Source organism: Notamacropus eugenii, chromosome 4 (genome assembly GCF_028372415.1).
Source record: "Notamacropus eugenii isolate mMacEug1 chromosome 4, mMacEug1.pri_v2, whole genome shotgun sequence".
Taxonomy (NCBI): Eukaryota; Metazoa; Chordata; class Mammalia; order Diprotodontia; family Macropodidae; genus Notamacropus; species Notamacropus eugenii.
In genome coordinates, this window is record NC_092875.1 from 141,322,047 (window position 1) to 141,343,019 (window position 20,973).

At 34.6% G+C, this 20,973-nt stretch overlaps 1 protein-coding gene across 1 annotated transcript in view; it reads left to right on the top strand.

Moving 5' to 3' along the window:
• Nucleotides 1-20,768, top strand: part of EIF3E (eukaryotic translation initiation factor 3 subunit E) — a 52,550-nt gene extending 31,782 nt beyond the window's left edge. The window contains exons 8-13 of the mRNA XM_072603280.1: nt 2,533-2,659; nt 4,240-4,341; nt 6,563-6,672; nt 19,512-19,614; nt 19,924-20,058; nt 20,605-20,768. Of these exons, the coding sequence (XP_072459381.1) occupies nt 2,533-2,659; nt 4,240-4,341; nt 6,563-6,672; nt 19,512-19,614; nt 19,924-20,058; nt 20,605-20,643 (616 nt within the window). The 3' untranslated portion in view covers nt 20,644-20,768. The remainder of the gene's footprint in view (nt 1-2,532; nt 2,660-4,239; nt 4,342-6,562; nt 6,673-19,511; nt 19,615-19,923; nt 20,059-20,604) is intronic.
• Nucleotides 20,769-20,973: the final 205 nt, after the last annotated feature.

The window sequence follows — 20,973 nt, forward strand, 5'->3', positions numbered from 1 at the left end:
AGTATCTTGAGCAGAGGACAGCCATTAAATGTACTCTACCCCAGCCAAACCACATTTTGAGTGTTGTTTTAAGTTTTGGATGCCATATTTCTGTAAAGACATTTATAATAAGCCAGACTCTGCTGAAGTTTGTCCAGAGAAAGGCAACCAGGATAGTGTGGGAACTTGATCCCACAAGGATCATTTGAATAAACTACAAATATTTAGCCTAAAGAAGAAGGACTTGGGGGAATGCACATAATAAATGTAAGTATTTGAGTGCTTGTCATGTGGAAGAAGGATTATACATGTTTTACAGGACCATTGATAGCTGAACTTAGAACAATGGTTATGAGTTGCAAAGAGGCAGATTTTGGCAGAGTATAAGAGAAAATTCCTAAAACTTAGAATTCTCTAAAATTTGAATGTGCCTTCTTGATCAAGTGAGTTCCCCATCATGAGAGAGATATAATGGAGATTGGATGATCGTTTGTCCAGGATGTTTGAGGGGGAATAGTTACTTATATATTTGTTGGCCTAGATATCCTCTGAGGTTCGCTCTACTCACTGAGTGACTGATTTAATGAAGTGCATGATCAACCTCAATGAAACACATGATCATTTGATCACCTTAAAGATAATTGTAGTTTAAGGGCATTCCATGCATTGAAAGAAAAACAATAGAATTGCTCACATTCAGGAGATGGAGTGTCTTGTTTGAAGAGCACCAAGAAGGCTATTGTCACTGGATCATAGCATGAGGGATGGGGTAGAGTGTGTATGGTATAATAAGACTGGGAAGAAGTGGAAGTGTAGGCTATGAAGGGCTTTGAATGCAAAACAGGATTTTATATTTGACCCTGGAACCAGTAGAGTCTTTTGAGTGGAGCCTGGGGAAAAGGAAGATCTCTTTGGCATTTTAAATGGAGGATGAACTGAAGTGAGGAGAGACTTGGCAAACAGACCAACCGGCAGGCAGTGGTAGTAGTCACAGTGTATGGCGATGAGAGTTTGCACTATAAACTTGTTGGACTATACAAAAACCTCAAATTATTTAGCTTTTTCTTTAAGAAGGTAGCCAAAAAGCCCTAATAATAGTGAGCACTGAGTGGATTCTTGAAAATGAAATTGGCTTTATCTTGACTAGATAGCAATGTGGAATTTATTTTAGCATTAGCCATCTTTGTATAGCTGGATCGTAAACTGGAGAAATCAAAGTTCACAGTAAATATGAAATGAGGAACAAAAGGTGATAGTGAAAGAAAGGCACTAGGTATGACCGCAGTGGCTGTAGTCTGATCAGTTTCAAGTTGTCAGCTCTGAAATATAGGAATAGATAAGAAGGATGGTGTTTAGTATCACTTTTTTATGAGAGAAATGTACCCATTGAACACCAGTCAATTAATACTTGGGACCAAAATAAATTAGAGCATTCTAATTGATTTTGCCAACAAAAAGTTACTTCACCCTGCTAAGCAGAGTGATGTGGTAACAATGGATGATAATGTGTTCAGTACAAGGTCTTTTGTAAAACATTGGAAAGCAGGATGACAGAAGATTTTGAACAGTATCACCTCACAAAAGAACAAGAAGGAATTATGGAAAATAAGCCCATAAAGAGCATGGTGTGAGATTCAGCTAGATTATCTTGAGCATTTTATAAGTGAAAATAGCAAGACAGTAAATGGGTACAAAATGAAACAAATGTGCCTTTTTTTTTAACTATACTTAGTTTTTTTGACAATGTAGTAAAACTGTCCTCTGTATTTCACCTCTCTGCTTGATATACCAGTTCAAGAAATAATGGCATTTAAAAAGATACAGCTATTTTGACATACCGATGCACTTACTATGTAGGAAACAATTGATTTTGCAGAACAAAATGTTACTTTGAAGTCCTGTATATGGACAAGTTGTTCCTCCCATATATATATCTAACTCATAAATGTACTATAAGATTTTGTGACAAATCCAGTTGGAAATAGCAATAAATTAGAATCTCTGGGTCCCATACATTTAGCTATCAAGTCCCTTTCTCAGACTAGCAGTAGACTTCTCAGTGCCATCGAGAGTCATACTATCACCCAGGGTTTGCACAGGCATTTACCACTTCCCTCCCTGAGATAAAGGTCAGAAGATAAAACAATGTTAGAGAGTTTTTGAGTGTTGGAAGGGATCTCAGTAGTCCACTGAGGTGAAATTTCAGTGATTTAATGTTGTAAAACACCAGAATCCTAAATTTTACCTTGCACTTTACTTTGAATTGAGTTGAATATTGAACTATATTGACTTTGTACAATTGGCAGTGCTTTCTATCCCTACCTCTCTGAAACTTAGGTTTGTTCTGTTTTAAATAACTCTCTACAAATTACCTTTCTTCAAATACAGTTATAGATGTTATTCAGATATAGTACATTTTGGAATCCTAGTTCACTGAAAACTTGCTATCTCTAAGATATTATGTTTAATAAAGTCTTCATTAGTTTAATTTGTTTAGAATTATTTTACACTAGAGGTTTGCATTCATTATTGAATCCTAAATTTCCTTTTTAGGTATCTTAATGCAATTCAAACTATGTGTCCACATATTCTCCGCTATTTGACTACTGCAGTCATAACAAACAAAGATGTTCGAAAACGAAGACAGGTATTAAAAGACCTAGTCAAAGTTATTCAGCAGGTAAGAACAGGTCTCTTGAGAAGTGTTTTGGGTTTTTTTTATGCTTCTGTAATTTTTGTAAAGGGTCTGGGACAGTAGATAGAACAGGACTGTTGACAAAACAAGTTGGCCTTAGTTGAAAATCAATCCACAAACATTTGAGTTGCTACATGCCAGGAACTGTGCTAATATATTGTAAAGTGAGATAGTAGTTGTCCTAACAAAGCTTATATTTTACTGGGGTAATTTCATCATGTTGACAGGCATACAAAATGTATTTGAAGTAATAGCAGGGTATGAACAGTAAGAGTCAAGAAAGGGGTCTTGACAGAAATAGCACTCTATATATAAATTTTGGAAAGCCTGGAAAAAAGTGGGGATGAGAGATTGAATTTCATGAACAAGGAACAGCACAAAAGCCAGTTTGTCTGAAACATAGACTAAGAGGAATTAGTGTTTAATCAAGATTAATTGGAGCCAGATTATGAAGACAGCTTCTCGAGCAGAGGAGTGGTATGTGGTCAAGCCTAGTCTTTAGGAATAGCAGTTTGACAGCTCTTGTGGAGAATGGATTGGAGAGACAAGATTCAGGAAGACCAATTAAAAGGTTATAATAATAATTGAGAGGTGATGAAGGTTAGACTAGGGTGGTTGTGAGTTAAGAGGGTGGAATTGACCAGATGAATTTGGGAAGTGAGTGAGAGCAGAGAGTTGAGTATGACAGCTGCATTGCAGACCTGGGTAACTGGAAGAATAGTGGTACTTTACGCAGAGAAAGGGGAAACCAGGAGTAAGTTTCAGGTAAGGTAGTGAATTCTCTTTGGACATGAGTGAATTTGAAATGTCTCTGAAATATCTGATTTGATATGTATGACTCAAGCTTAGAAGAACAGTAGCTGGATATGTAGATTTGGAAGTCATCTGGGTATAAAGAATAGTTTAATTTGAGTCCTTAGGAGTTGAAGACATAAACAAGAGAGAAGATGAGAGGGCCCAGTGTACCTCAGACCCTGGGGTATGTCCTATAGAGTTGTATGAATTGGCTGTGGGGTAAGGAGGTTTATAATACGTGATGATTTTGCAAAGCACACTGAGATCAGTCTTAGAGTTAGGATGAAAGCCACAACAGATCAATATCTTGAAAACCCCTAGAGGAGAGATTATCCAGGAGGAGATGGTCAGTAGTGTCGAACACAGCCGAGAAATCAAGAATTGAGAACTGAGCTAAGGCTGTTGGATGTTGACATAAAGGGAACAATTGGTGATATTGGAGACAGCAGTTTCTGTGAATCCTGAGGATGGAAGTCAAATTACAAGGGAGTAAATTAGTGAATAGAAGACTAGAGTGAAAGGAGAGTATAGATAGCTTTCTCTGCAAGTTGGATATAAAAAAGAAAGATCAAAGATAATAGTTTGAGAATTGGAAAATGAAGGTTTATTTTAGGGATGAGGGAGATGCAGGACTATTTGTAGGTAGTAATGAAGGCCTTCAATAAATTTGACCAGAATGAGTAATGGGAAGAGGAGGAAACAAGGGATGTTAAGTGCTATGTTGAGATGTTTTTAAATCGATCTGATATTTTTTTAACTTATTTTTGTAGGAGTCCTACACGTACAAAGATCCTATAACAGAGTTTGTTGAATGCTTATATGTTAACTTTGACTTTGATGGTGCCCAGAAAAAGTTAAGAGAATGTGAATCGGTAAGTCTAAACTTTAACCTATAATAACCAATTACTTTTAGTCCATGCTGAATATTTTCAGTAGGATTATATAGTTTTTTTATTTATAGTCATAGATCCATTTTGATCAAGATTTTTGAAAGTTGCCACTTACTAAAGAAAACTAACAAAGGCAGCATAAAGCCAAACGCAGCAGCACAACTGAGGGCTGCTGCTGCGAATAATTTTTAAGGGTCTAAATCACATACGTATTCAGCAGTAAACTAAACATTGTTCAGTAAAGTAAAGCACAACATTTGTAGCAACATCCCTTAAGCAAAACATATCATCTAATACATATATGTATCTCATAACACTCAATATGTCACATAGCATATGTCATTGAATCCCCAAAGTCAGGGAAGGCTAGTGTCTTCCCTAGCACACTGCGTCCTTAAGGGGTAGCAGAGAATACCACACCACCCACCCCTAGATCACCGGAAGAACAATCTCCTTAATCAATATACATTGTCCTAGTAAAGCTTTTCTCATCTTGACTAAAGAGTGACTTCCAAACCCCACAGCTCCTCTTCCACAGACTGACCACTCCTAGCTCTTGCCTGGACACACAGGCAGCACTCTGCTCCTGTCCTTGTCTCAGCCCACAGGGACTGCTCTACTCCAAACTCTTCCTGCTTCTGCCTGACAGCAGATTCCAGGGTCTCCTGTCCACAGCTCCTGTTTCTAGGAAAACAAAGCTTAACAGGTCTATAATAGTATTTATACACTTTACCAGCGCCATCATCTCAATTCCCTCATAAAGACCACCAGACAGGGCTTGTGTCTGAGAAATCAGCACCAACCATCAGAGAGGACATCTGATGAGAAATCAATACAGATCAGGAAGCAGAGTACCAACATCACAAACGTTCCTTCTGTTAGGCCTCCCCACGAGCAAGTTCCCCTAGCTCACTCATGCTCACTTCTCTCTCCAAGCAATTCTATAGTGTTTCCAATCAAAGGTTCTTGATTGATTCAATCAAAGGCACTTGATTGGCTGAAACTCAGTCTAGAAAAACAGCAAAAAATCCTGCTTTACTTGCTGTTACAGGCAGTGATCCCTATCCTGTGTTCTGAAATCTTCCTTCCCCAGAATTGGAAGAGAAACTTGAGCAAGTATTTGAAAGCAACATGGTATAATGGGAAGAGTACTACAGTGAGGCACAAGGACCTGGCACAAATTCTTCCTAGGGCAATTGCTTTAATATCCCTGTACCTCAGGTTCCTCCCCTGTAAAATTAGATGTTGGACTAATTATAATTAGTTAGCCTTTTAGGTGCCTTCCAGGTTTACCTCTATGAACCTTGGTTAAATTGGATTTAGAAATATGTAGAATCCTTGGGGCTTGAGGTTGTACTGAAGCAAGAATGAACCAGTTATTAGATTATGATTCCTCAAGATGAGATGATCTCTGTATAGATTAATGGCGTAACCAAAATTCAAACTTAAGTCCAGTGGGTCCATGTACTGGTCTTTCCACTCTCATTGCTATAGATATGGTTTGGTCTTTCCTTGTCTACTAATAATGTACTATATTCATGCAAATAGAATATTGTAAGCAATTTTTTAAATCCACAAAAAGTTAAATTTATGTATTGATTGTACATAGTTAGTTTTATGGATGCTTAAATATTAGTAGGTGATTTTGGTGATCCTGGCTAGATTTACAACAAAGTCTGCTTTTTGCAGAACGTAATGATCTGAGTAGACTTTATCATACCATTGCAAATCCTTGCGTTGAGTTCTTTGCTCTCCTCTCCTCCCTTTCCATTTTTCTAGCGATCTTACTGAGGTATGATATGTTTATACCAGTGGTTCTCAAAGTTGTTGGTGTCAGGACCCCATTATACTTTTAAAACTTAATGAGGACCCCAATCATTTTTCTTTTTGTGGTTCATTTCTATCAGTATTTACTGTATTAAAAATTACAATGTCTTAGTATCATGAAAATAGTTTTGACCTCACAGAGCGCCTGAAGGGGAACCACAGGTTTATACAGTTGGAGATTTGAACAAACTTAGGAACCACATAGCTTTAGAGGATGTAAATTTTTATGAAGCGGAGAAAGAACAGACTGAAAAATAGTGATTAGAATCTGAAGGAAGGTGTATGCGCATTATTTTAGGTAAATATGAAAGTAAAATGCCTAAATATGAAGGGTTGTCAGTATACTCATTTTCTTTTTATATTCTTGAATTGAAAGGTTCTTGTGAATGACTTTTTCCTGGTGGCTTGCCTTGAGGATTTCATTGAAAATGCTCGACTCTTCATATTTGAGACTTTCTGTCGCATTCATCAGTGTATCAGCATAAGGTACACAATACTTTGGCTTGTATTCTGATATTTAAACATTCATTGAAACATCAGTTAATCAAAGAATATTTGTTAAGCTCCTATGTGACAGCACTGCACTAGGTATGAGTACAAAGAGTGAAGTGATCCTTACTTACAGTGAGCCTGTATTCTACTATAGGACACAAGTACACATGAATTGTATACGGCATAAATGTAAAGCAACTCAATAAAATATGTGTGTATATGTCTGTGTTTATATTCATGTACATGCATCAGAATGTACATATTCTATAGAGATATATGCCTGTATATAAATGTGGCAGGGGGGCTAGAAAAATTGGAAGTAGATTGTTGAGGACTTTAAAAAGTAAATAAGTATATTTTATCATAGAAACAGAAAGCCATTGGATTTGTTTGAATAGGGATTCATATAGTCATTTCTGAATGAGAGGAAAATGATTTTGTGAGCAGTGTATAGGATATACTGGTTTGGGAAAAGACTTGAATCAGGGAGACCAATTTGGAGACTTGTAATAAATAAAAAGAGATGTGTGCTAGAACTAAGGTTTGTAGCTCTGTGAGTAGAAAGAAGAGATCAGATGTGAGAGATGGTGTGAAGATAGAAGGGCAAGTCTTGGCAACTGATTTGGATATGTGGTAAGTGGGAAAGTGAAAAGTAGAAGAAAATGCTGGGGTTGTGAACATGAGACACTGGAATGATAGTGCTTCCTTCAGTAGAAATGGGGAAGTTTGGAAGAAAGGAGGGTTTTCTATTTATAATAAAACTTCAGAAATATAATCCCATTATCTAGAGATGCATTTGCTATCTCTTCCCTGGCCTCCCACCCCCAAAGAGAAAGAAGAAAAGTGGCACAGTTCTAACATATTCCTTGAAATCAGGGATTCAGCTCAATGTCCTATAGATTCTGCTTGAGTTATACATGATTATTACAGTGTTATAACATGAGTCATACATTATTATTTATGGTTAGAATGATGGCCGTAAATGTACTTCAAGACCCTCTCTTCTAAGAAAGCTTATGGTAAATTTGTTGTATATTTTTTGAAATAAAAAATGTGGAGTAATAACGTTAAATGTTCATTGACAAATAATACAAGGTTTCTGCTCAGTTCTTTCAGTTCCAGTTAGCTAGAAATTCAGTTAACAAGATCACATTCTTCTGACATTCCAGTTATTAGCGCTTATTATATTTTTCACACATGAATCCTATAATTGGCATTTCTGAATTTATCTTTTTGCCCAAAAAAGGCAGAAAGTTTGTTACACACTAATTGTATTTCTTTTAAGTTTAAATAATTATATTTTTTTGCTGAAAGAAAATTGATGACTTGACAATGTATAACATTTTAAATTATGTTTGAATATTTGGAAATTAGTTGGTATTTCATTAATTGGTATCTATTTGAATATTAACTAGTTCTCTGTGGGCCTCAAAGTCTGATTATTATGCCTATGCAGTCACATGCTGCCATAGTTGCACTTTTTAGTTCTGACTTTAATATTTGCTGTCAGTCCGGCATATTCTTTAACTTATTATTTCTTTAAGTGTGATATTTGTTTAACCAGTTTCCCATGTGACCAGTAGCACACATTAATTAAGGTGACTTTCAAAAGCTAGGGAGATAATCTCTGGCAGTGGAACCTGAGTTTTTCTGGCTCATAGGGATTAAAACTCAGGTCCTTAGTTTGTAGCCCTCTGAATTAAATGGTGACTAGTCTGCTTCTCTTGGCAGATGACTGGCTCTGTGTGCTTAATATGATTTTATTGGCTGTGGAAGGAAACAATAGGTGTATCATTTCTAGAACTCTGGTGAATGACAAACTACTAAATTTTCCTTGCTATGATTTTTTGTTTCTAAGACGTATAATGAAGGCCTTAAGGAAGAGCTTAAATTTTTGGCTTCACCCCAGTGGAATTTTCTCCATTTCTGGCTAGCCTCCTGTTGTTTGGCTCTTCTCCTTGGATTGGAACTTCATCTCTTCTGTCCTTACCAATGTTGAGAAAACTGTAGTTATATCTATCATGCTTTTATCCTCTGTGTTATGCATTAAGATAACTTGTAATCAGAAGAGCGAGGTACCATTCTTATCTCCTCCTTTTGCAGTATAATTTTAATCAAGTGATCTCATCTTCCTAGTCCTTAGTTTCTTCTTCTGTAAAATAGAGGTAATAATGTCTATCTTGCTTTACCTCACAGAATGGTTGTGAGGCTCAAAAGGGAGTAATGTGTATGAAATAATTTTGAAAGCTTGAAACCACTATAACAGGTGCAAGGTAATATTATCTCTAACCTTTTATATATATATATATATATATATATATATATATATATATATATATATATATATATATATATATATATATATGTATGTATGTATGTATGTATTGTTAAATCAGTTTTAACTTACTAGTAGCATATTTTAGTTTGAACCTTTTAAAGAAAGAATCGTAGCATCTGAGTTGGAAGAGACAAATCCAAGCCCTGTATGAAATATGAATCTTTTTTACCATATCCTTGTTATAGATCATTTAGCCCATCTGAATTATTAAACTGTTTCATCTTTGTGTAGTTCTAATTGTTAGGAGGGCAGCTAGGTGGCACAGTTCATAGAGTGCCAGGCCTGGAGTCGGAACCCTTCTTCCTGAGTTCAAATCCAGCCTCACTTATTTGTTATGTGATTCTGGGCAAGTCACTCAACTTTGTTTGTCTCAGTTTCTTCCTATGTAAAATGTGCTGGAGAAAGAAATGCAGACCACTCCAGTATCTTTACCAAGGAAACCCCAGATTTCTGACTCACAAAATCACAAACAACTAAACTATTAGGAGTTCTTCTGTAGTGGGCAAGTAGTAAGAGCACTGAATTAGAATCTAGAAGAGTTGGCTTTAAATCTTCGCTGCCTTTTATTGTGTGACTTTGAGCAAACTCTTACACTTCTTTAGGTAAAATGAGGGAGTTGGACTATAGCATCTCAGAGGTCATTGCCCTCATTGGCTGCATTAATTAGTAGCAGATGTTTGAAGATTGAAACTTGTATCCTTCCCAAATTATGTTCATGGAATTATGGCCCCCTAGTGGCAAGGTATATGAGAAGAAAGATGAAGTGAATTGATGATGGTGTTGAGCTGTTGTTGGGACAAACTTATGTAGAGATAGCATATATTATCTCCCAGGAGAATGGTAATGGGATTCCACAATGCAGTTTTGGTGAGGAGGCTACCCAGGTACTAAATCCATGACTGCTCTCATTTTTTTTTTTTTAAATTTTTAAGACTGGTTCATAGAGTTTTAAAAATGTAATCAGAAATATTATTAAGACTTCCCTGTGAGTTCTTAATTGTAACAAAATCTCTTTTTGGAGGTCCCCAATAATTTGGAATTTATAGTAATCTCTGCGATATTAAAATTTGTCTTTGCAATATAAAAAAAAATTAAGTAGTTTTCAAAAAGGTGTAGATGCCAAGCTTTCCGAAACTTATCTTTACAGGGGGAAACATTTATGTAATTTTATTTTTTATTTATTTTTTTCCCTACTTAATTTTCTAGTTATTCCATATACTTTCATACACCAATGTACTTTACACATGTGACATATGGACTAGATATATTTCTTTTTCAAGGAGAAAACATAAAGGTACACACTGGCTATCAAAATTGGAGGGCATTGATGATAATCATCTAAAAGTAGTAAAGTTATGCTTAAAATTAAGGTAATTGGGGCTTTTTATGGCCCTAGCAATGAGAAATAGACTAGTGAAGAGTGCTGGCATCACACAGTGGGGAAGACCAGGGCTTAGGTCTCAACTCGTAAAGATTTGTTTCTGGATGAGTCATTTAACCTTAGATTGTTCCAGGCAGCATTCTGAAGAGTATATCACACTATAGTGATAGGTGTTGATTGCATTGATCTAGGGATTTCCTTCAGCTGTATTTCCCTGCACAGAAGACCTAAGTCTGGACCCAAATAAAATCATCCTAGACTTGTTTTATTTCACTCAAAAAAAGTTTAAAAAACTAAATTTCTTTCTTAGCAATAGGAATGTGAAGTTTTGTTATCTCTATCCTTATCATATATACAAGTTAAAATCAAATTGAGTTTCAGATGACTTTCCTGTTGTCACATAGCTGAAGGATTCAAAGTCAGATCTTCTGTTATTCTGTTGTCAGTGTTGCTTGTCTGGGACTGTTACTCTTTTACCTCAGACCTTGGAGAGGGAAAATCGTCAAATAAATCCTGGGCAAAATGTCATATTTTAACAAATATTAATGCAGAATATTTTGGTAAGTGCTACAGGAAATATGTCTTGAAGAGAGAGGACATCTTTGCTTTTCATGTTCTTTATATAGCTTATAGTACAGCATTGTAAAGTGACCAAATGATATTTCTTTCCAAATCTTTCAATTTCTAGTATATTAACCTTTTCCCATAGTTCACATTAGTCTACTTACATTAATTTGTGGAGCAGCATGAGGAAGAATTTCTTCTGTTCCCTTCCTCCCTGCACTAATGCTTTCAAGTGTAGAGTGTGTGTTACATTACTCTAAAGCCCAGTGGTAATTTATTAAGCATTATTTTCCATTTGAAGTTTGACATTTATGCTGAATTAGCATTTATCTTTACTAAATGTTTATGAACACATGCATGGTAGTCATGCCTTTGGAAAAGTACATATTTAGAATATTTTTAATCAGTTTATATACAACCCATAGTTTTGTAGGATAAGATTTAAATCGATTTACCTCTAACATATATGACATCTGCCAGAAAAGATGACTATGGTGGATAGTATTAAATTTAATATAGCTGAATAGTTTATCAGATACTGGTGTGTGTCTGATATTTAAAGGCTGTTCTAAACTAATACTTGGAAAAGCTTTTATTTGTAGATAACAGAATATGAAAGTTCTGTTTTAAATATTTATCATAAACATAGCTTAAGTATACATTGGTAGTAAGTCCCTATTTTTTCCTTAAGAAGAGAGATATAATTGTCAACTCCTTTTGCATTTTAACTTTTAAGCTTGTTGTATTTTGCCTATTTTAAGTGATATTTAGATTGTCGCATTTGTTTTTGCTAAACTTCCTTATTGTAGGGTGATGCAGCAGACATCTGGATTTCAGCAGACTTTATTAAGTAGTTAATGTGTGCACTACAACCACAAGTACTTAGGAGTGTGCAGAGTACTGAAGATAAAACATCCAAAGTGGAACTCATGTTAAAAATGCTAGTAACATTTTCAGAAGTATTTCTAGATGAAGATACAGTATTTTTGAAGATCTTAATTATGTTAAAGTGCCTCTCTGGTTTCTGAGATAATGGGGAATCCAGCAAGAGTTTTTTTCTTGTCTCACAAAGCATGGATATTTCAGCATTTCTCTATATTTCTTACTTTTTTATTTCTTCACCTTCAGTTTTATGTTAGGGCATTTATTTCACTTATCTTTTGTTACATTGGTCCCGAAAAGGGGACTTTAGGGTTCCCTTTTAAATTGCCTTAATCGCTGTTGACCGTGTTCAGTGTCTTCAAGTCTCTTAGTTTCCAAATTGTAGCGTGTTAAGTCCCCAGTGATACCATTTCACTTAGTGATAGGTGAAATCAAGTGGTTTTCATGGATAAGATATAGAAAGCCAAATTGTTTCAGAAATGGTAACTGTTAAATGCAGCATGTTGGACCATTTTATTAGATGTCATGCTTTCCAAACCTTCCATTTGTCAAACTTATCTTTTCAGGGGGAAACATTTATGTAATTTAATTTTTTTTCTCCTCCTTATTAACCTGCAGATTGTAGGCCAATATACATAGAAAAACAAGTCCTATGAGAATTGATAATCAGCTCCCTTCCATTTTTCATGTATTGGGTTTTCTTAAGTCAAACCATCTGTATTCATAACTTGCCTGAAAGTCCCAGTAAGAGTTTTGTTTTAAGCTTAAAGAAGTAATTTCTTTAAATTAAGTTAATGTGGAGGTGCTTTGCAGCTTTTTTGACTGTATAGAATTTATGGTTTCTATGGATGTTACTTTAAGTGTAACTTGTTAATAGCCATCTTTTGTGGTTACTGAGCCAGATAGCTATTAAGTCTTAAATGCACATTTTAAAATTTATGAACACTTTTCAGAATGCTTAATATTAACATGTTTGTAGACAAGGTTGTGATTTTAGTGTAATCTTACTGGAAGTTTAAAAGAGTCTGGGATGAATTAGATGTTTTTGGCAGGCATCCTGCATTTAGATATATTTTCTGCTACATTGTAGCTATTGGTAAACTGAACATAAATGTTTATAATTAAATGCTATTTCATCAAAATGATGTGAAATGTTGGCATTCTTTCATGTTCATTATCTCTTCATTTCATTGAAACTAAAAGTTTAAAGAAATATTTTCAAACTTTAGCTTGGTGTATAGATTATTTTGTCCCTTTTAAATGAATATATTCTGTCAAAGTACTACTCGTTTTCATTGTCACCATCAGTACAACTTCAGAAGTCATCGTAAATTTTAGAATAGTCCTTTATGTGCTGTAGGTAAGATTTTAAGGCATCAATTAGGATGTTTCCCATTTTTCCCTTTATTAAATGCATTTTGAATTTGAAATGAGTGGGAGAATATTTTCTGACAACAATAAACTACAATATTTTTGTTTTATCTTTCCTTAGTGTCAGTGTACTAAATTCATAAGATTAAGAAAATTCAGACTTAGATCTTCTTTCTGAATCCAGTATTTACACCACTATATTTTTTTCCTAACTTTAAGGATTTAATATTAGAATTTAAATTTTTACCTCTGTTCATGGCAAATAGGAGTCTTATTTGGTGCCTGGACAAGTAGCTGGAGAGTATAACCATGAAAATGACAGAAGTAGACCTTCACAGAATCAGTAGTAGACAAGAATGCAGAAGAATTGTTTTAGTCCCAACTCTGCCATTAATTTCTTGTATAACCTTAAACAAGCTCTTTGGGTCTATTTCCTCTTTATAAAAAGAATTATAATACTTAATTCACAGGGTTGTAGAGTTCAAGTGAGATAATGTATATCATTAAAGTTCTTTGAAAGGGATAAATCATATAAATATAAGATCTTATTTTTTCAAGAATCTGTCTTGTTTCCCACTGTATTCTTCCTTGGTTACTCAAGCCTGTAGTATTTTATTCTGTTCTAAAATTCATTTATTAGGAAGAATATAGGCAATGAAATATATCCAGAGAAAGGTGAAAAGTTTACCAGAAACTTTGCTATACACAGGTTGACAGAACTAGGGACTTCTTAGAGCAGGAGGTGGGGATGGAGGTGAGGGGGGGAATAGAGGGAATAAAAAGATAACTCTCTAATTTGAAGGAACCTCAGAAAGAATTTTTTGGTAGCCACAGAGGACAGAACTAGTACTAATGGATAGAATTTATAAGTAGTTAACAGATTTTACAAAGAAAAAGTTACTATCAGTATATTGAGAATTCTTCATCACCAAAGATCTTCAAGTGAAGGCTAAATGAACATTGGTTGAAGGATATGCAGAAAGATTTGTAGATATGAATTCTTTCATTTATACTTCAATATCATTTGAACTGGGAATCATTCCTAACTCTTATGATTGTGTCCATAGGATCACAGAATATTAGAGCTGCAAGATGGCTTTTAAAAATCGCCTGTTTAACCCCCTTTATTTTGTAGATGTAGAAACTGAGACTTTAGATGGCCTAGTTAAAAGACATGATTGGTAAGTTGCAGAGCTGTTTGTTTAAACTAAGGTCTTGTGACTGCAAATCCAGTATCTATTTCACAGCATGTTCTATCCCCTTCCCTTCTTAACTTTAAGAATGTTGTGGCACATGGTTCTCAATCTACTTAGAACATATTACTTTTTTAAAAAATAGTTTTTCATTTTCCAATTACATGTTAAAAACTTTTAATATTCTTTTCTTAATTTTTGTGTTCCAAATTCCTTTCTATCCCTCCCCTATCCATTGAGGAGGCAAACAATGTGATATTAATTATACATATGAAATCATGCAAAACATTTGCATATAGCCAAATTGCAAAAGAACACATCCCAAAAGAAGCCAGAAAACAATTTTTTTAAGTAATCTTCAATTTGCAGTTCATCAGTTCTCTCCCTGGAGGAAGATACCATTTTTCTTCATGGGTTCTTTGGAATTACCTTGAATCATTGCCTTGATCAGAGGAGCTAAGTGTTCACTGTTGATCATCCTTACAGTATCAGTGTTATTGTGTACAGTGTTCTCTTGGTTCTACTCACTTCACTTTGTATCAGTTCATATGTCTACTCAGGCTTTTTTGATACCGTCCTGTTTATTATTTCTTATGGTACAGTAGTATTCTATCACATTCATGCACCATCACTTGTTCAGCCATTCTCCAGTTGATGGGTATCCCCTCCATTTCCAATTCTTTGTCACCACAAAAAGAGCTGTTAAAAATATTTTTGTACATATATGTCTTTTTCCCTTTTCTTTGATTTCTTTGAGATACAGACCTTAGTAGTATTATTGCTAGGTATGTGCAGTCTATAGTTCTTTAGGCATAGTTCCAAATTGTTTTCCAGAATGGTTGAATTAGTTCACATCTCCACCAGCAGAGTTATTAGTTTCCCCGTTTGTCATTTTCCTTTTCTGTCATGTTAGCCAATTTGATAGGTATGAGGTAGTATCTCAGAGTTGTTTTAATTTGTATTTCTCCCATCAGTAGTGGTGATGTAGAACCTTTTTTTTTTCATTTTTGTAGAGAAAAATAGAAAATCTTCACAGGCTCAAAAAATCAGTTATGCAAGCTTGTAGCTGAAATGTAGGTAGGTTTCTAGTTCATGTGGAAAAGATCTGGAAGTCTTAGTGAACTGAAATTCTTTGTTATAATCAGCTGTATGACAGCAGCTAAAACAAGGTTCATGGGAGTTTTGTGTTTCTTTATTAGAAATACAGTGTCAGAATGAAGAAAATTAAAGTCTTGCTACACCTCTGCCCCATATACTTTTGAAATAAAGAACCATTTTTTTAATCAAAATATTTTTCCAGTGATACTGTATATGACAATAGAAATTGTATATGAAAAATACGGTTTTTTCTAGTGATATTGTATATCTACTTATATTGTATCTACCAATCTGAAGACGATGAAAGTCACCCAGATAGCAGATATGGTAAATATGACTAAGCGCCAACACATTACCAACCAAAAATTACATTAGCACTAAGGTATAAATTATGTCATCAGAGAGGGTAAGCTAGCTATGGAGCATTAACAAGGGATAGCCAGGAAACAGCTTGTTTTGCATCACTGTTATCCATAAAATGTCAATAATTCTAAAGGTGGATTAACCACCTATGAAAGATTTTATAGGAAGGCAAGGTGTCAGTCTGCATTCTTTATTGAAGGAAGACCTCACACCCATGAAATTGATCCATTGAAGTAAAAGGCATATTTCAAAATGTCCCAACCTATTTCTTCCCCATTCAGACTACATATGTAGAATTGTGTCTGTGACTGCGTCTTAAGAAGAGTATTAAAAATGCAGCATATTTAAGATGAATATAACAGAGATGATTAGCAAAACACAAACTAGTTAACAGAATCTGGGAAGCAGTGGGTACGTATAATGAAAGAAGCATACATTTTAGAATTGTAGACTTCTGAAGTCAGGGTTTAAACTGTGGCTTTCACAATGCCATCTTCTTTCCTGGACAGGCCACTTAGTTTGCTCTTCTATACGTGGGGATAATATACAGCTCACCTCATAGGATTGTTATAAGAAAAGCAGTTTGTGAGTGAGCATGTGTGTGCCACAACATACGCATGCATATTGCTTGAAGGAACAAGGGACATTTTACCTAAAGAATAAAAAACTTCATGGGAGGTGTGGTAGCTGTCTTCAGACATTTAGAGGATTGTCAAACTGAAGGACACACTTGGTTTGAAACCAAAATCGGAAATAGTAGTTGGAAGTTAAAGAGAAACAGATTTTGGAAAGTTTAACAACTAGAGCTGTCCTAAAGAAGAATGAGCTGCCTCCTTATGTAGAAAGACCTGCCTACCAGAGTGACCATCTTTCAGGGTAGAGGAGAATTCTTTGTACTGGATAACCCCTGAGGTCCCTTTGAATTCTAAGAGTTCTGTTAAATAAGATGCTCCTAAGAACAACTTTCCTTGTTTGTTGTTTTCCTTGTATATATAAATCTAAATTGTTAGGTCTTCATTAGAGATTGAGAAGAAATAGTCATTAGCCTGTAATTCAAACCATTTTACAGTTACTTCTCATCCTTAAGATTGGATTCCAGAAGTAGGCACAGGAAACAGATTGGCCTTTGCAGAGTATAAATAACTCCTTGCATTATTTTCTTTTTTAACTAGTGTCAAATTTCTGTATCTCAGTAAACTGTCCCATCCTAGATTTATTTTCTAGTGGACTTAGGACTACTTGGTCTTTTTCATTCATATTGCTAATTTTTACATGGTAGGTAAATTATTTATTTTGTCCTTAAAGAACCTCTATTTTAACGATTGTCATTGTCACTAAATCCTGATCACTATTGACTAATATAGTAAAATTTTAGTCTATACTTTATAAATTAAGGTGAGTGGGTTCATGTTTATTTTAAAATCTAAAAATATTTTGATAAATGAAACTAAAGCAATATTTCATTTTAAGACATATCATTTACCATAAATTATTATGCTGACTAATTATTTAAGTACCTTTACTAGTAATTAAATAATATGGCTAGATATTTAGATGGCTTCTCTTTTTTTTTTTTTTTTAATACAGACATTATCATATGGAAGGCTGTGTTGTCATTTTGTATACCAGTGCTAGCTGTTTGTTTTGGGAATTATTTCCCATTCCTTGGAAAGCAGAGAATAAATTACTGAAATAAATGAATATTTGGATTAATATAATGTTTCATCTGCTTGACCACATTTGCACTAGCCTGATTGACTTTAAGACTTGAAACTTATTTATGTAGTAGTAAAATGATACTAGTGTGAGTCTCTTCTTTGATGGTAATGTTGCAACTTGACTTAGTTTAAGCACTTCAGGTAAAAACTCCAGACATTTGCCTTGTCTGGAAGCTGATAGAAGATTGAGATTTATAAGTCTTAAAAATCAGCCAAGCGGCAGCAGGAAATGCAAGGAGTTTATTGGAAAACCACAGGAAACACCAGCTGCAGGAATTATGCCTGGACAGAAGAATGCCTGTTTGTTTAAGTAAAATGACACACTTCCCTGTTTTGGTGGCTGTTTAAAGGGAGATGGAGTTTAGCTAAAGAGAGATTATGAGAATTACTTGGAAATATATTTTCATATCCATGAGAATTAATTAATGGTCACAAATTGGTCACTATGATTTGTTAGGTGTTTTCACTAAACCTAATCATAAAAAGTAAGAGGGACATAAGTGTGATATATCCGAGAGAATTTTATGGTTGAATTAACCACTTCTTGAACTAGTTTTCAAAGTAGATTTTAAATCTAAGCAGCTTCAAGGAAAACTTTAAAGTGATGATATCTTAAATTTATTTTGTTTTTCTATGTGGCTTCACTGATTTCCTACTTTGCTTTTGCATTTTGAATGAATCTTGTAATATTAGGACCTTATAAGTATTCTCCACTAAAGTCTTACTAAAGTCTTTGTTCATCATAATGCAGAGGTAATGATCCTATATTCTTAAAGACTGTGTCAGTGGAGCCTGCAGCTTTGGCAGGTCCTTGTATTTCAAGGGAAACTCTTCCTACTGGTACAGATTGCAACCCCATATGCCCCTTTGCAATGTGTCCCTTCTTGTCTGTTTCCTTCTAGAAATCAAGAACCCTTAGAAAAACTATTTAACATGCAGAGACGGGGAGGGGGTCATGGACTTTACATGACGTAGATAACACTTTGATTATATCATTGCTATTTGTAATAAACCATGTAGTCTCAGGATGCTGACCTTTATTGCAGACTTCCACTCTCATCTTTGTAGACTGCATTCACTGGACATATCCTGACATGTCTAGTTATCAGGCCTGGTGCCTGCTTCTTTTCTGTATTATCTTATTAACCAGTTTACTATTCGTGTGTGAGAAAAGCAGTGTGCACTAATACTCCTAGGCTGTATACACCTGGACAGCTGTATATACAATAAAGTCTATACACAGGGACATTAGGATTGATCTAGTATGATTACTGATATAGGCTGATCCTGTTGCAACAGTTTTATTGTGGTACAAAATGAAATAATGATCAGATCATGATATTGTTCTTTTTAAAATATTACAGTGAATGAATTTTTAGGGGCATTTGCACATCACTGAGAAAGATCCCCACTTTTTCCATAAATATAAGCAACAAACAGTTACTAAGTCCCTCTGGTACAGTGGAAAGAGTGCTAAATTGAATGTCATGGGACCTGAACTTAAGGCCACTTCCATCTCTCCAGTGTAGCCTTTGGCTAGTCATTTGGTCTCTTTGAACCTCAGTTTCCCCATCTATAAAATAAGAGGGTTGCACTGAATGACCTTCTAGTATTTTATCCCAATTTCATATCTCTGATCCTATTTTCCCTGCCCTTATTAAGGAGATTACAAAATGATACATGTTCATAAATAACTGATATAAGGCAAGTGTTTGGTATTATAGACAGTGAATCCCAAAGGAAAGATTTCCAATTCGATTCAGCAAGGAAGGCTTAGAAGTAACTTACCTAAAGCCAATTGTAACAAAACAAAATGTGGGTAGAATTTAATTTTACAATGTATTTTTATTTATTGTGTAGTAATGAAGTACAAGACAATACTTCAGCACCCAGGTAACATACCTGTTTTTCCTCTTTCCTATTAGCATGTTGGCAGATAAGTTGAACATGACTCCTGAAGAAGCTGAAAGATGGATTGTCAATTTGATTAGAAATGCTAGGCTTGATGCCAAGATTGATTCCAAATTGGTATGTATTATAAAATGTTAAGTTAAATACAGAGTATCAGTTACTAAAAATTTTAAATTATTTTGATCTTTGCCCTTACTTTGACCTTTTATCAGGTTTTTCTGATTCCATACTGACTACAGAAATATTTTTAATTTATTAACTAGCTTTACTGAATATGTAACATAATACAACCTCATTAGCAAAGGTATGAAATGTTCATGTTGATTTTACATTTCATACTTGCAGTGTTATTATGTTATGTTTATGTCTTTTTGAACACCATCATTAAAATGTTATAAGACCACATGTCCACTTGTTTAATTTCAGGGCCACGTGGTTATGGGTAACAATGCAGTCTCCCCCTATCAGCAAGTGATTGAAAAGACTAAAAGCCTTTCTTTTCGAAGCCAGATGCTGGCCATGAATATTGAGAAAAAGCTTAATCAGAATAGTAGGTCAGAGGTAAGAACCGTGACTTTTTGTTTTTGTTTTGGCTGATTTAAGAGTAGTAAAACATCATTACTATGAATTGAAATGAATACTTATTCAGAGATTGACTGTTGTATGATCTGCTAATAGTTATTTTTTTCTCATTAGTAAGCACATTTTATTTTAAGATTTTATACTTAGTACTAATTTCTTAATTTCTGGGCAGGAATTTTGTCATAACATTCAGAGAAACTGAAAAAGTTACATGTTCTGTCTTATTATAATTGCTAGTTTGCCCCTTCATTTCTTCCTATTTAAATTCATTAAATCATGATTTCATGTAGGTTATTAAATATATAATCATATAACATGATAAATAATATACATTTTTTATTAAAAACCATGAGCTATTGAAGTCATACCAGGAAGAATGAAGAGGCAAACTAGTATCAACTATTACATTCAGTTCGGTTTTCATTGTCTACTGTGTACAGAGAATATTATATGTAAATATCACTTTAATAATATTTTCAGAAATTGCCTTCTGTTCTATTGACCACTCTTTCCTTTATGTTCTAGGCTCCAAACTGGGCTACTCAAGACTCTGGTTTCTACTGAAGTACTTTGGAAGAGGAGCATATTGAAAAATTCCTTCTTCAGTAAACATATTATACAAAATATTTAGTGCTAGGGAAAACCTGAAATATTGTGAATTTGAATAAAATTGGCTATGTTTCACTTCATATTACTGTTGAGTTTGTGTATGTGTTTGCTTAAGCCCATTGTTCACTCCTAAAGCAACACTTAAACCATATTTATTTAAAATTGTCAAACAATGCATTATGTGATAATTAGAGAAATTTTCCCACATAACTCCTGATCATGAGACATAAATTTAAGTACAAACCTTCCCTGTCCTCCATCATTGTCTGCTAGACATCTGGCATG